The sequence below is a fragment of the Sceloporus undulatus genome, chromosome 7 (assembly GCF_019175285.1).
Source record: "Sceloporus undulatus isolate JIND9_A2432 ecotype Alabama chromosome 7, SceUnd_v1.1, whole genome shotgun sequence".
Classification (NCBI taxonomy): Eukaryota; Metazoa; Chordata; class Lepidosauria; order Squamata; family Phrynosomatidae; genus Sceloporus; species Sceloporus undulatus.
The window spans coordinates 24329938-24346008 of NC_056528.1; the positions used below are offsets into that span (position 1 = coordinate 24329938).

General features: G+C 45.2%; 2 protein-coding genes across 6 annotated transcripts in view; one reads left to right on the forward strand and one right to left on the reverse strand.

The window, feature by feature from the left end:
- NRTN (neurturin) overlaps nt 1-4616 on the reverse strand; it is a 58745-nt gene extending 54129 nt beyond the window's left edge. For both annotated transcript variants that reach the window (XM_042479989.1, XM_042479988.1), the window contains exons 1-3: nt 4503-4616; nt 4068-4183; nt 318-442 (exon numbers count right to left, since the gene is read on the reverse strand). The gene's annotated coding sequence lies outside the window, so the exon portion shown is untranslated. The remainder of the gene's footprint in view (nt 1-317; nt 443-4067; nt 4184-4502) is intronic.
- A 2011-nt stretch (nt 4617-6627) lies between these two features.
- Nucleotides 6628-16071, forward strand: part of LOC121937069 (tRNA-dihydrouridine(47) synthase [NAD(P)(+)]-like) — a 10890-nt gene continuing 1446 nt past the window's right edge. The window contains exons 1-12 of one of the 4 annotated variants that reach the window (XM_042479939.1): nt 6628-6778; nt 8731-8926; nt 9784-10221; nt 10491-10532; nt 11214-11366; nt 11953-12045; nt 12729-12794; nt 13467-13577; nt 13750-13846; nt 14513-14588; nt 15206-15394; nt 15677-15805. In XM_042479939.1, coding sequence (XP_042335873.1) covers nt 8924-8926; nt 9784-10221; nt 10491-10532; nt 11214-11366; nt 11953-12045; nt 12729-12794; nt 13467-13577; nt 13750-13846; nt 14513-14588; nt 15206-15394; nt 15677-15805 — 1397 coding nt within the window. In that variant the 5' untranslated portion in view covers nt 6628-6778; nt 8731-8923. The remainder of the gene's footprint in view (nt 6779-8730; nt 8927-9783; nt 10222-10490; nt 10533-11213; nt 11367-11952; nt 12046-12728; nt 12795-13466; nt 13578-13749; nt 13847-14512; nt 14589-15205; nt 15395-15676; nt 15806-16071) is intronic. The other 3 variants (XM_042479941.1, XM_042479940.1, XM_042479942.1) reach the window with 3 other exon arrangements.

Below are 16071 nucleotides of genomic sequence, written 5' to 3' on the forward strand. Positions count from 1 at the left end.
TTGAGGGCCCATTTTTTAAAGTGGATTAACCAGGTGATCCCCTCTCTCAGCAACTCATGGTGGTACCAAAGGGCTGCGTCAACAGCTGAGACCTCCAAATGCTTTCTAAATTGTCTGCCATTCTTATCCAAACAAACCAGTTCCCTTGATCCTTGTATTTGCCCTCTCCTCTTCTCTCCATTTAACAGGTATCGCTTTCCTGCTGTTCTGCTGACATTTCCTCATTAACCTTTGTGTCAAACATGGGCGCTGAAGGGGTGCATGTGTCTGAAGACCACACAGAGAGACACTTTGATGAAGGGGGAAGGAATGCTTACCTCCCGCTTCCAAATCTGGACTTTTCCCGTCACCACCTTGACACCATAAGCCCTTGGAGGTCACGTAAGGAGAAACACTCCCTGCCCCAAACCGGACTTTTTTCCATTCGCCAGCTGTGCAGAGTCTGGATCGAGAGAGACAAGAAATCTGAGATAAAACCATCTGGGAGTACCTAATGGAAATCTTTGACCCCCACCCTCTTTATGGGTCACTTGGCTTCCTCCTAGGTTTCTTCTCTCCACTCCAAGGGAGACAACTGCTGATGAATGGACTGCCTTTGATTCTCAAGTGCCCTGCCTGTTTTCCTGTTCCTCTCCACCACAAAAAGACCAGGACGAGATAAAGCAGACCTTTCCCAGCTGTCTCCAGCCACCAATGACCCTGAGTCAAAACTGATGTGGGCCTTCTGTGCGCTAAAAGGCTTTTTCCCTTGCTTTTCTAATCCAGAAAGAGGAATCTAATCTCAGCCTTGAAAGGAACAATCCATTAACCAGTCTGAGGCCATATTCATTGAGCCAAGCTTTCTTGCTTGCCTTGCCAAGGAGCAATTACTCCAGACCAGTGAGAGGCCCGGTTCTGCTCCTGGGAGAAAATGTTGGGACTGTACATCTTGGCAACCCATTAATATGAAAGCGTAAACTCTGCTGATTCAGGCTACTGGTCCAGCTAGCTCTGTACAGATTAGTGGCAGCTCTCCGTGGGTAGTTTCCCATGTTCTTGTTTAAAACAACCTTTTATTGAGAACCATGAGGACTAGGATCTTGTTATTTTTAGGGGGAGGGCCAGAATTTAGTAGTGAAGGGTCTTTATATCCCCTGGTATCTGCTGGGGTTTGGTTCCAAGTTCCTCTTGATACCAAAATATGCCAGTGCTCAAGTGCCATGATGTACAATGGCATATTAAAATGGTGTCCCTTATATGAAATGGCAAAATCAAGATTTGCTCTTTGGAATGTGTGTGTGTGTGAATATTTTCAAGCAGTGGATGGTTGAATCTGTAGATGAATCTGTGGACACAGAGGACTGACTGTAGTAGCTAAAGATGCCATTGAAAGAGCTCAGGACCAGCAGTATGCTAAGCAGAACCACTTCGCAGCCAACTGTACCCATCTGAAATTATGCAATCCTGATTAACCCTCTTTCATCCCACATTTTCTGCTGCTTTCAAAACATCCCAGTTTCTTTCTTTTTCACACATCCCCACTTTGGCCTAGCTCAAAATGCAAAAGGAATATGCACTCAGTTCAGCCGAAAAGAGATGGCATCTTGTCCTTCAAGCAAAAGAAAACTGCTGCAATCTCTCCTCTCTTGACTGTTCCTCCTCATTTTGCCATCTTGACCACATTCTGATGTTGCTTGGCCACATGTGTCTCGGTTTTCATCTGTGAAATGTTGAACAGTAAGGAATCACTACTACTGAATGATGGCCCTTCTCCTAAAAATATACTAAGATCGTAATCCTGGAGAGAGAAACCAGGACATTTTAAAAGCAGCTGAAAATGTGGGAAGGCAGAGGATTGATCAGGACCATCCCTGAAAAATTGGGGCAGCTGGATGGTATGTGGGGATGATATTAATTGTTGCCTGAGGCCGCTCAAGGGCACCATTGTGAAGAAGGGTGCCCCAAATTTGGTCTGTGTCCCTGTGCAACAATCACATTGCAGTTGGCATGGCAGAAGAAGATTCCTTTGCTGCATTCCAACACAGATTGGAATTGGGCACATCTATCTTGGATGTTGAAGCTGGAAGGCCTATTTTGGGAAGTTAAAACACATACACCAACACAGAGCGAGAGAGCCAATGAAACAGTGAAAGTACACGCAAATCTTGGACAAGGGAGCTGATGACATTTACAAGGTGGCAGAACGATAGGCAAAATAGCTAGAGCCAGGATGGGAGGCCAAGAGGGAAGCAGGATATCACTGCTGCTCTGACCAGCTTAAATCAGACATTTGGAGGAGTTATCGCCCAATGCAGGGAAGAAAAAAATAAGGATGGATGGCTGGAGAGCATGTAGGGGCCAAGTAGGTGTTGTCAGCTTTTAAAGTCCTTCCTATCAGGGCTGCGTGTCACCGGCAGCCTCTCTTTGGTGGGCTAGCAGCAAATAAGGGCTTGGTATCTTTTCAACCTACTCACCCTCTGTTCCCTTTTTGCATGCTATAAAAAACAAGGAGGGTAAAAAGTGTGTCCCCCCCACTCAATTCCCAGCTCAGCCATGAAACCCTCTGGGTGACATTGGTCAAGTCTCACTCTCTCAGCCTCAGAGGAAGGCAAAGGCAAACCCCCTCTGAACAAATATCGCCATGATAGGGTCACCTTAGGGTTGCCATGAGTCAGAAACAACTTGAAGGCAAACAACAACAAATGTGGTTTGAGTGTTGAAGACCAGGTTCAAATCCCTGCTGAGCCATGAAACCTACTGGGCGATCTTGGGCAAGTCACATTCTCTCACCCTCAGAGGCAGTGGTTTCTCCTCTGAAAGAACTTGCCAAGAAAACCCCATGCTATTTGATGGCACACAACACAAACAATACTGCAAAGGTCTGTGGTCTGGATTCAGTCTCTCTAGGTAGGGCTGGCGATCTGCTGCCGGTCAGTGTAGATAAGACCGAGCTCAGTGAACAATTCCTTGACTCTGTTATGTGGGACCTTCTCTCTGATTTCTCAATATCTGCCTTGGGAAGTCAATATGTTAGAAGACAGGGTCCAAGGATGTGAAGTTCAGGAGGATGGGGAGAGCTGTGGACGAAGCAACTGGGAATTTGCGTGGCCACAATCTGTGCCAAATGTGTCCAAGCCAAGGGAAGATCAATGAAAGCCAAGGCAGTTAAAGTAAGAGGAAGCAGTGAGCAGAAACAGGCTTTTAATGCTGTAAACACTTGGTGGCGGTGGACAGGGGATGTGTGGGAAAACAACCAAAAGGCTGGAACTGACAGTGTACAAATGAACGAGATAAAAGCCAGTCATCGAGAGGGGAAAGTCCTTCAGAGCATTTCTAGGAAAGCAGGAGAAGAAGAGCTAGGAAAGGAAGCACTCTGTGATTGCATTCGCACTGAAGATATAATGCAGTTTGACACCACTTTAACTGCTATGGCTCCATTCTGTGGAATCCTGGAATTTGTAGCTTGTTGTGGCCCCAGAGCTCTCTGACAGGAAAGGCTCAATATCTGCGGGGGGGATACAAATTCTAGAATTCCATAGCATTGAATGAAAGTGGTGTAGAACTACATTATTTCTGCAGTGCAGATGCAGCCATAGGCTAGGGAAGACTCCAGACGTTACATGCTTGTTATCTAATGTTATTTTAATTTGTTATCTGGTACATTTTACTGTTTGAATGTTAACACGTATTAATATGTATTATATTTAATTATTTTCATAGAATGTATGCCATAGGCGGGCTTATTTTATCTATTTTAATTGTATGTACAGCGTTGTGTAAATTTACAGCGCTATATAAATAAAGCTTAATAATAACTATAGTGGGGTCTCTCTGTGTTGAAGCAAAAATACCCTTTGTGACACTTGAAGAGCTTTAAGAATACTGAAAGAAACAACTTGAAGTCACATAACAACAACAGAAAAACACTGTATGTTTGTTTAAATTCCGCTCCGCTCTGGGCCCACAACAAACTCCAATTCCCAGAATTCCACAGCCAGGGCAGTTAAAGCAGTGCCAAACTGGGTTATGTCTCCAGTGTGGATGCAGCCCAAGAGTATAGGGAAAAGAAAAAAAAAGAAAAAGCCTACCTCTAATGAGTGCAATAATTCATTTTTTATTCCTGAGCCTCAAAATGATATCCAGTGAAGGTGGCAGAGACCGGTGGTCCTGGATGAGCTGATTCACTTCAGAAAGTGCCGGAAACCTGGAGACAATAGACAAGAGATAAATCAGTATTTGTGCCTTAAATCTAGCCTGGAATTCACATTCACAACATTCCTGTCTTGCATTGTATGTATACACAGCTAGCTCCAAACCCTTATAGATTTCTGAATGACAAGGAAAAAACAAAGGTGGAGGAATGTTTGTTACTTTAAATTACAAAGTTTGTCTATTTACAAAATTACATCCTGTCTTAGGCTTAGTTTTCCTGCAGGTCTGCTCCAGCTATCCCTATTTCCCAGAGATTTGGGGCCTTTTCACCCAAAATATGGCCAAACAATCCTGGTTTTGGGTGAGCATACCCTCCAGTTGGCCCAAAAGCAATTAATCCTCTGTCATGCTTTTAAAATGGCCCAGTCTCTCTCTCCTCCTCCCACATTCTTTCTCTTTCTCCTCAGCTCTTTCAGTTCTTTCAGAATACACTGCAGAGATAATCCAGTTTGAGACCACTTTAACTGTCCTGGCTCAATGCTAGGGAATTCTGGGAACTGTAGTTTTGTGAGGCATCTAGCCTTCTCTGTCAGAGCACTCTGGTGCCGCAACAAACTACAGTTCCCAGATTCCCTAGCACTGAACCAGGGCACTTAAAGCGGTCTCATACTGGATTATTTCTGCAGTTTTGGACCTCTGTTGCAGCAAACTGAGTTCAAAATGCAAAAGGAGTTTGGACTCCCCATGAATCCCAAAATCCATGGATGCTCAAGTCCCATTATACAGTACGGCGTATTGTTATTATTAATAGTATTAGTATTAGTATTACAGTGGGCCCTTGGTGTCCAGGGGACTTTGTTCCAGGACCTTCTATGGATCCCAAAATGCCTTATATACAATGGGATATTACTACTACTACTACTACTACTACAGCGGGTTCTTGGTATCTGCTGGGGTTTGATTCCAGGACCCCCCTTGATACCAAAATCCATGAATGCTCACATCCTATTAGATACAATGAGATATTATTGTTGTTGTTGTTGTTGTTATTACAGTGGGCTCTTGGTATCTGCTGGGCTTTGGTTTCAGGACCTCCTGTGGATACCAAAATCTGTGGACACTCGAGTCCCATAAATATAATGGCCTAGTAAAATGGTCCCCCTTATCTAAAATGGCAATATCAAGGTTTGCTATTTGGAATTCATATTTCTTTTGAGTATTTTCAAGCCATGGATGCTAAAATCTGTGGCTACATAATCCATAGATACGGAGGGCCAGCTGTATTCCTCTTCTCCTCCTGTGGCAATGGCATTCAGAGGAATGTAACAGGGATGGAAGAGAACATGGAGGCCCACCTCAGCACTTCTCCTCACGCATCTTTTTCCCTTGTCCATGGCCACATAATTAGCCAAGGCCATGCATGAAAGTAACTGTGTTTTCCAGAAAACATAAAGCAAATGGACACAAGGCCATCTGCCGCCCTCTTCTGTCGACAACATCTAATTGTGAGAGGGTTTTTGAACATGAAAATACAGTGGCCACAGGTTTCGTTCACGCAACAAAGTCCAATGCTAGTCCCACAGACAATGCAATGGAAGGGGATTTTTAGTCACCACTGAAACATAAGTTCACTTGGCAGAAATTATTTACTCTGATGCATGCCTTCAAGTCGTTTCCGATTTATGGCGACCCTAAGGCCAAAATCTGACAAGGTTTTCTTGGTCTGTATCCACACTGGAGAAATAATTCGGTTTGACACCGCTTTAACTTTGTCTGACTCTTTGCTATGGAATTCTGGGAGTTGGGGTTTGTTGTGGGGCCCCACAGCAAACTCCAACTCCCAGAATTCCATAGCCTTGAGCCAGAAAGAGTTAAAGTGGTGCCAAACGGGGTTATTTCTCCAGTGTGGATGCAGCCTAAATGTGCTGGGTAGTAACTCCCATCATCCACAGCCTGCAGAGCAAGGTGCTTTCCAAATGGGAGGCTGGTACAAGAATAACAAATTGCTTCCCAAACACTGCAATAAGTGGCTGTGTGGCCAATATGAATGTTTTAGTTTTAACACTTTTTAAAAGTATGGTAAACCGCCTTGAACCCCACCTTGGGAGAAAGGCAGGATAGAAATCCTATAAATAAACAAATAAATAATGATAATAGTATTTTTTTAAATAAACTGGCTTTTCTTATTCTTATTCTTATTTTGCACTTCCTTCCCTCATTATTGGTCTCACAAAACTAGCCCTGAATCCTGTCAGGACTCAAGATAAAACTGACCAAATAAAAAAAGTGGGCTTTCCCGCCTCTTTTTAAAAAAGTAGCCGTTGGTTAAGCCACGCCCACCTAAGCCACGCCCCTCTCCCAAGCCGTGCCTCTCCTCAGAGACCACAGAAAAATAGCTAGAGTGACCTAAATAAAGGGGGAAAGGAAGCGAAAGGGGCGTTCTAGCCTTTGAATCTCTATGCCCCCCGCGAGTAAATAAACGGTAGAGGTACTTCCGGTTTAAGCTTAGCGGAGCCTCTCTAGGCGAATGTTGTCTATGATCGTAGTCCTTGTAGTTTAGAAGGCGAAATGGGGAAGGAAGTTGGGGAGGAAGGCGACTTTTACCCCCGGAAGTGGAGGCTTCTGGAGGGATCCCCAAAGTAGCCCAGTGAGTATGGGGAAGACCCCACTCTAGGCGCTTTAAAAACTAGGGAAGTTACTTTTTGGGTTGGACTACAGCTCCCATCATCTGTGGCCATGCTTCCTGGGGGATGCTGGGAGTTGTAGTCCAAGGAGCCAATCTCAACTGAACAGAACTTGGTAACTTTTGTACTAAAACTCCCAGAATCCCCCAAGAATATATATATATATAGGGGGTGGGAAGGTCAGGAATCAGATTGTAGTCATTTTTCCAAACTAGGATTTTGGAGTACAATCCATATCTATATACCCCAAACCCAAAACACCTTTCAGATAAGGGAGTCTCAACCTGCAAAAGCAAAACAAGTTGTGTTACTTTTTTTAAACCAAGGGTTAGTTGAAAAGCAGTTAAAATAATCATAATTATACTTTAAGTTACTGCCAGGCTGCCCTTCAGTAGGTTTCCTTCCAGTCCAGACAACAAAGCAGAGTACATGTGGATTCCTTCTTTTTCTCCTTCCCAAAATTGTTCCCTATCTCACCTCCTTTTAAAACCATGTCTGTTAACCTGTATCAAATAAAATCACAACTGACAAGGTTTGTTTTGCTTAATGAATTCTAAATCTGGGAGGAGAAAAGTTTTTAGGGGGGGAAACTGTGAGTGTGTGTATGGAAAATGAATGAAATAAATAGCCAAATATGAGCATAAATGGTCAAGAAGTGAAGAAAGAAATGAAAGACAAGCGTTCATTGATGTTATCTTAGCACCTTGTGGTGTATTTGTATCAGTTCAGGCTCTGCTCCGTTTGGTTGACAATCATACAGTTCAAAGAAGTAATGCCAACTTGTAATTTAATAGAGAAGCTCTCTCTTTTTTTTGTAAGCAGGCCAATGCAATTTTAGGCTGCAACAATAAAAGCATAGGGTTTAGATTAAGGGAAGAAATAGTGCCACTCTATTCTGCTTTGGTCAGGCCCCACCTGGAATATTGTGTCCAGTTCTGGGCACTGCAATTCAAAAAGGACATAGAGAAACTGGAGCCATGTGTCCAAAGGAGGGCGACTAAAATGGTGAAGGGTCTGGAAACCATGTCCTATGAGGAATGACTTAGGAAGCTGGGGATGTTTAGCCTGGAGAAGAGAAGGTTAAGAGGTGATATGATAGCCCTGTTTAAATACAGTACTTAAAGGAGTGTCACATTGAGGACAGAGTAAGCTTATTTTCTGTTGCTCCAGAGAACAGGACATAGAACAATGGATGCAAGCTATGGGAAAAGAGATTCCACCACAACATTAGGAGGACCTTCCTGACAGTAAGGACTGTTCGACTATAGAAGACACTCCCTTGAAGTGTGGTGGATATCCCCATCTTTAGAGGCTGGATGGCTATCTGTTGGGGATGCTTTGGCGGGATACACACCGCCATATAGTACGTATAGGATACGTACTAGGGTTAGGAAGGGGCGGTGCTTCCGCACCCCCCTAACCCTAGTACGTATCCTATACGTACAAGATGGCGGCGCACCTTCTACATGGGCGCCGCCATCTTTACGTACTGGACGCATAGCGTCCAGACGTGTCGCGGCGCCTATGATGTCGCAAGTCCGCGCCAGGCGCCTCGCGACGTCATAGAGGCGCCGCAAGAAGAAGCTCCGAAATGGAGCTTCTTTTTTGCTCCGCGCGGGAGTCGCGCGGTTTGGCTGCTGCGGCTCCCGCACGGAGCAAATGGCGGCGGCGGGGAAGCGCCGCAAAGCGGTGGTTTGTACCCCGCCTTTGATTGAGATTTCCTGCATGGCAGGGGGTTGGACTGGATGGTCCTTGTGGTCTCTTCCAACTCCATGATTCTACCAATAACTGGCAAACCCAGTTGGCAGTGCTTGGAGGTGGTTCTGGGTGTCCACTTTGGTAACATTATATTTGGCAGCTACAGTACCTCATATGAGCCATTCCTCCAACTCCCAACCTTCTGTCTTTCTACCAGAAAACAGTGACCAACAATGGAATATGTCCAATTTCAGTCCCATCGAGCTGGGTGAACTTCCTGCCAAGCTGTGAAAGTCGGAAGAAGTCGCCGCGAAAGGAAGCTTGCTGGAAATTAGCAAGGAACCGAGGCTAGGTTTGGAGAAAACTTCAATATCGTACAGAAGGAGGATATCCTGTGCTTCAGAACAATCATGGTAAAGTTTGTGCAGAAGAGTATCTGGAGGGGATCTGTTCTGGGGGACTGCAGATGCTCAAAGCTGCGTAGTCCCCAATGGTACGTGGCTACACCACTATTAGTGACAGCCTCCATTGTCCTGTGGCAGTGTGTGCATGCAGCTGCACCACCATTGGGGACAAGGGAATCTAATGGTGGCACAGCCGCATGCATATGCCACCATAGGACAACAAGGGCTGTCCCTAATGTGCTGCCACTGGGACAACACAGTCTTGCTGTCCATAGATGCTTGAATCCGCAGGTGGCAAGTCCGCGGATACTGAGGGATGATCCTTCTAAAAGGTTTCCCAGAGCTGCTACAAAAGAATAGCTAGAGTAGCAAAACTCAAAAGACATGAAGCATTATTCTTATGTCATCAATGCAACAAAACCCCCTAAAGAATGAGGAAAGGGCGTGGGAGGTGTGCGGCTTCCAACCCCTTTTTGTGGGAGCAAAATTTAGTATATTCAGTTTATTCACCCACATCCACATGTATTAAATAAGTAAGCTTCAACACGTTGCACTTCTGTTCAATAAACTGTTTTTTTTTATTACTCCCTTGTGCTTCAGGGAAAGGTAGGTAAGGGTCACTGGAATGCTTGAACTCAGATCCACGGTGCCTGTGATGGCAACCCTTATTTAAGGGTGGCAGTGTCCAGTGGCGGGATTAGACAAATAAAACCTTAAAAGGGAACTATGACGGCATCTAGACATTCTCCACATTTGATTCTATTGCAGTGGGATGGGGAGATCTCCATATTTCATAGTAGCGGTGAGACGGAAGGATGAGCCTTCATAGCACCACCATCTTTTCATACCAAATTTTTCTCATGTTGAAGGGAGAAGAGTGTATGCCAGGCCCAGAGGGAGGTTTCCCACGTGACATTGAGAGTTACATGGCCACAAAGCCTCCGGACCTCGGAGACAGCTGCATCCTCTTCTCACGGTTCGGCAAGTGCCGGTATTGGGTTACCTGTCGGTTTGCCGGAGCCCACTTAGGAGAAGGCTACCAGAACGTGGTCAATGAAGAGCTATGGCAAGAGTGGAAGGGGAAGTCAACAGTGAGGAATATGCTGGTGAATAAGGGATCCGGCTCCTTGATGTTGAAGAATTTTTTCTTTAGAAAGTCCAGTGACTACCTTTTCTGCCTCAAGAAGGCCAGTAAGGCAATGAAGGCTGCCACCACCAAAACAACTGGGACCACAACTCTCAAAACAGTTGGTGTCCTGACAGACGAGGACCTCATAAGGCTGAGGCCGTGTGAGAAAAGAAAGGTACATGGACTGGGAAACAGAGCAGGTCATTTTATCTTAAGTTGGAGAGCTTGTTTCTCAACCAACCACTTTCTCCTCTGTCTGGGACCTGATCCCAGGCACAGGTGAGACACAGAAGTGCCACATTGAACCTTTGTCCCTTGGGTCAGAAACCTGTTTCTTTCTGGAATTTATGTTGTTTAACTTTAGGGACACCAAGTTCAATTTGCTTCCAATGCCTCATTCCACCCTTTCTTTTTTTCTGTCTTTTGTCTCCTTGTCTTTCACAGCTGGATTTCCAGGGCAAGCTGTATTTGTCATCATTATCCAACGTAAGTCAGTGTTCTGCTTGCTCTAAGGGAATTTTATAAATTATAAATAAATATATTTATAAATAAATATAATAAATAACAGAATTGGAATCCAGCTGTTCACAGAAGGTAGGTTGGGAAACCAGAGTGATGGAGGGAGAGAGCAACAGAGGTTTGGAAGGATAGTTGCCCTTGTCACTCAGAATGCCGGTTGGGATTCAGCTTGCTCCCAATTGCAAGCATGAGTGCTGACAGAAATTAAACCTGAACAGGGCCATTGGGGAATAAAGGGGAGGGGGAGAGCATTGGACAAGTGTTGAAAATCTTTCTTAAAAACTAAAAGGGGAGCAAAGCCAGTCACCTGGATTATTGTTCTTTCCCTATGGCAGTTGGAATATGGAAGGAGGGCCTGTCACTAGCTACAGGGACCATTGCACGATTATGCTGTGCCTTGCTGTTCTTCTCTCCCTCAGAGGCCATAGAAATGGCCATTAGAACATGGAGGGAAGGAGTCTCACCAGCTGCAGAGACTAAGGCATGATGAAGCTTTGTCTGGCTGCTCTTCTCCCCCTCAGAGGCCAGAGCAATAGGAATTCCAGATAAGAAAGACTCAACCTGTACCACCTTTTTCCATTTACTCTGGTGGTGGAATCCACTCAAGTCAGGTACCACACCTGATCCTGTCCCTTTCTTGGATTTCAGTGTGGCTCCCTCCCCTTCCGGAGGATATGCAAGCGGTTCGGAGCGGACATCACCTGTGGAGAGATGTTTACTTGTGCATTGTCCCAGAATGAGCTGCCAGGTATCACATCGTCTCTCCACCGCCATGAAACAGAGGATCTCTTTGGCATCCAGGTAGCTCAAGCAGCCATGCTCACCCCACAGCTAAGCCCTGATACCGTTTTTTCCCCTCTGCAGTCCTTCTCAGAATGGTGACAGGAAGTGACTTCCTGTTGCCATTTTGAGAGGGACTGCAGAAGAAGACAGTGGCATTTGAGGGAACTTCAGGGATATTTGTACATGTTTTCCCACGAGGACACAATAATGCAAGAGATCTTGTGTCATCCTCCTCTTAGAGGTCTGATTCTTGATATTATTCTTGGTTTGTCAATATCCTTCATAATCTGGATGCAGGATTCCAGGTGAAGTCTGACTGAAGCAGAACAGAGTGGGACTGTGACTTCCTTTGATTTGCTTGTTAAACCCCTGTCAATAGAACATACAACCCCATTCCTTTTTGGGGGTCCGATCAGCCAATCCAGAGTTTTTGAGCTACTCGTCAACCTGGGAGGTAAGTGGGTTGCCTGAATGGACAGAAAAGTAGGAAAAGCAGACTTCTTAGGCTTGTCTTTGTTCCTTGTGACACCTCCAGGTGTGCATGATGTGTCTTTGTGAGTTTGCCATTGAGGCTTCTTTTCAGTGTCATCTTCCTACTCTGCAGCTGCAAGGAACAACTCCCAAACAAATGGTCAATTATGCAGAGCTGCTCAACGAGACGGCCGAAGTGGATTTTGTAGACATTAACGCTGAGTATGTAAGTACCCTAATTACTCCTGATACAGTTTTAATCTACCAACATTGATTTTTTACTACTGGACACCAGCATGTGCTGATAAGGCTGTTATGACCTATGAAACACCGGGAAGGTAATTTTTTGTAGACACCTGACATGCGAAAGGCTTAATGAAGGTGAAAGGGCATATTAGAAAATGTGACCACCCTCCCTGTGCTCTGAAATTCTAATGAAAACTGAAAGTCAGTAGTATAGTTCTGGCAGAAGATCAAACAAAACCATATCTCCTTTCTTCCTCTGCTATGTTCCCAAGTATTCTTCCTGTCCACTTGTTTTGGGGTACTCCAGCTCTTGTCTCTGTGTTTTAAAGTCAGTGAAACAACCATCAATCAAAATTAAGCCTCTTCATTTTCTGAATATCAAAACAAACCCACCACTTTGTAAACCTCAGCTTTTGTTTTGCATGGAATCACATTGGCCTGGGTATGTAGGATCACCAAAACCCTAGTTGGCATGCAGTCAGACTACCCCTCAATTGGAATTAAACCTCATTGTGTTCAGTTTTGCCACGGTAGACTTCTCACGCAATTTTTCCAGTGGCTGTTGCCCTCGGGCTTCTGTTAGAATTGCTCTCCCATGCTACAGTGAGAAAGCACTCATGTTCTTTCAAAGCATGTATCAGCTGTGTCATTTTTGTTTTTCAGCGGGGAGGCTGTGTCTTAATGAACCATCTTGTTGAGTTTGAACAGATCGTCCGCGGCATGGACTACGTAAGTTAGGATGAGTTCGCATACTGGCAGAAACCTCTCTTAATTTAATTTGCACATTCTATCAGCCTTTACGTTGCCTGCACTTATTTCCGCCTCTGTGGCCCATTCATCAGGGCAGTAGCTGTCAGAAGAGGAGGGAGCAGACCCTTCTCTGCTGTGGCACCCCAGACAGGGAACACTTTCCCCTTGGAGGCTTGCTGGGTGCCTACATTCATTAATTCATTACCACATGAAAACAGTTATTTATGAAACCTATGAAAGGATGGAAAGCTGAGTCAACCTTTGAGCCCAGGGATCAAACTTACAACATTGTGGCTGCAGTATTTGCATTTAAACACTGCACCACCAGGGCTCTTGGAAAGAAGTTCTTAGACAGAGCCAGCATGGTCAGATCTTTACCTAGAGGGTGGTACAGAAATATTTTAAGAAATAAAATAAATATGAAAAAGGACAAGGCTGAGGCAAGAGCCATAGGGATGGTGCACGGTATTGACCCTTTCCTTCTCCTTTCACTAAAAGTCAGGGATCCCTGAAAATGGGGCTCATTTTTATTCCTCAGCTCTTTGAGAAGTTTGTGAGGTGGGGAGAAAACAGGCTCAAGTCTTTCTTGAAGCAGCGAACTGGTTCCTGCCTCATGCTTCACACTGCATCATTTTCCTCTTTTGTTGCCAGGTTTTGAGTGTTCCCGTGACAGCGAAGATCAGGACTGGTATTGCAAAGAAATGCCGGATAGCTCATACCTTGATTCCCAAACTCCGGGACTGGGGAGCCTCTATGGTCACGGTACAGTAGCCATCCTGTCTCCTTCCTTGAGCCTCCTTTGGGTGAAGATATTCTTGTTATGTGCTGTTAAATCAGCTTCAACTGTAATACAATATAGCCTGTTAAGTCAAAAGTGCAGGTTCTTTTATGGATCTACTGTATGAGAATAATTCCAGTCCTCTGGCCCTCTTAGCTCCATGGCCGGTCAAGAGAGGAGATGCACCAAAACTTGGCAGACTGGGAATACATAGGAGAATGTGCCAAAGTCGCTGCCCCGATGCCTCTTTTCGGTAGGTAGTTTTTGTATCACTTTTTCTTCATTTCTCTAGATTGGTTGGACCAAGGCATGATGGAGCTGTGCTTTGATGTTCTTCTTCCCTCAGAGGCCAAAGCATTGGCAGTTGGAATATGGGGGGAAGGCCTGCCACCAGTCACTGAGTCCAAGGCTGGATGAAGCTGTGCCTGGCCCTTGGAGATCACACCAATGGTGGCTCCATTCAGAAGCTTCCTGCCTCAGAGATGTCCTCCAAGCTCTCCCTGTGCTGCTTTTCCCACTCTGGTGGATTGTCAGCTTTATGGGCATATGTTTTTCTGCGGCTTTGCTCTTAACATCTGCCTGCTGTCTCCATCACCTAAGCTTTGATTTGTCTGTTTTGATCCTAGTTCCCAGTGGAGGCCAAGGAATTCTCAATAGCTCTGGCCTGTTTCATGTATCCTAGGTTAAAATTTTACTTTTTAAATACATATATTTAAAAAGAAAGAGGTCCTGTCTGTAGAGGAGGCTGAGGTCCCAAAGGAAAATTGGACGAATAGCCTTGCAAGTAGTGTGCGGGGTGTTTGTTAGAAAGGAAGCAGAGAATATGATTCTGTTTCATTCTGCTTCAATGAGCTTTTCACAACGGAAAATGTTAGCATTTTCTGCTGATCCTTGCTTTCTTCCCTTTTTTCTGACCCAGGAAATGGGGATATTTTCTCTTTCGAAGATGCCACTCGAGCCATGGAGACTGGCGTTTCAGGGATTGCAATTGCTAGGCAAGTGTTGCTGCTTCTTCTGCAGATACTGAAAAAGAAAGTACCATTTAATGAGTAGGTGGGGAAAGGTATCCCAGTGGAGAACAACACTGTTTATTTTGCATAATTAGGCCCTTCCAGGCAGACTCTGCTCTGTGTTATACTACATTATTCTTAATTTTTTAAGATGCTTGCTGATTCTCCAGGTAAGGACTTCCTCTTGGTCTTACTGTCATCACATATATGTTTGGTGAAGACAGAGCCTGTTCTAGGCTGTGGGACTCTTGCAAGAAGTCCAATTGGCTTTTTCTGCTTCCTCCTCCCACCGACGGGCAAAGATTTTTTTTATTTTGGCAGGCGATCATTTTTTTAACTTGTCACAGATGGTGCTCTTAACATTGTTGTTAGTTGGACCTTCAGGGAGAAGGCAGTCCACTGATGAGGTGCCACACCTTGAGAAAGGCCCTGTCCTGTGTAAACGCCTCTGTTGTGCTAGTGGAATGCAAGGGAGCTACCCTCCAGCAGATCTACGTTTTCGGGCAGGCCTACAAAGGCAGTGGCATGCATGTGAAACCTTCGGAAGCATGCATGTGCCCATTTCCAAAATGGTGTTTTGGGATTCTTATTCCTGACTACAGGGCGGCTCTCATCAAGCCTTGGATCTTCACTGAAATCAAAGAGCGGCGGCACTGGGACATCTCCGCGCGGGAACGGCTGGACATGCTCAAAGACTTTACGGACTTTGGCCTGGAGTACTGGGGATCGGACAAGATTGGTGTGGAGAAGACAAGACATTACATGTTGAATTGGCTTCCGTTTCTCTGCAGGTTAGCAGATCCTTTTGGACTTCTTTTGGGCCTCCTGCTAAGCTCCCTCACAGAGTAACCAAGGCTGGCCCCAGTTTGCTTTGGCTAAATAGAACCTCGATATCTGAACTCTCCAGAATGGAGGAGTGGTTTGAACATTGGGCTAGGACTCTGGGAGGCCAGCATTCACATGCCCACTCTCTCAGCCTCAGAGGAAGGCAGGCAACCCCCCTCTGAACAAATCATGCCAAAAAAGCCCCATGATACATTTTTCCCTTCTCTCTCTTTTCTTCATTTGGGCAGGTACATCCCAGTTGGATTACTTGAGCATCTTCCTCCGAAAATGAGTGACCAACACCCTGGCGTTTTGTATGGAGACTACCTGGAAAACTTAATGTCAAGCGAAATGATCAAAGACTGGGTGAAGATCAGGTAATAAGGGGCGCTGCGTCTCAGGCATTCCTTCTATGTTGTTACGCTAATCATGGAGATTCCTTGTCTGGGGCAGAGCGATATTGGAACAGGTGGGGCTTTTCCTTTTCTTTCCAGTTTGGGCCTCGAATAAAGGGACCATTAGCAGGGATGGGGAGGTTTCCATGGGTCATCCAGTGCCAAGGGATGGATCTTGAAGCTAATCTGCTGTATAGTGAAGGAGCAAATTAATCAGCTCCTGATCTTTAGTAGCTAAGGAAGAGCCC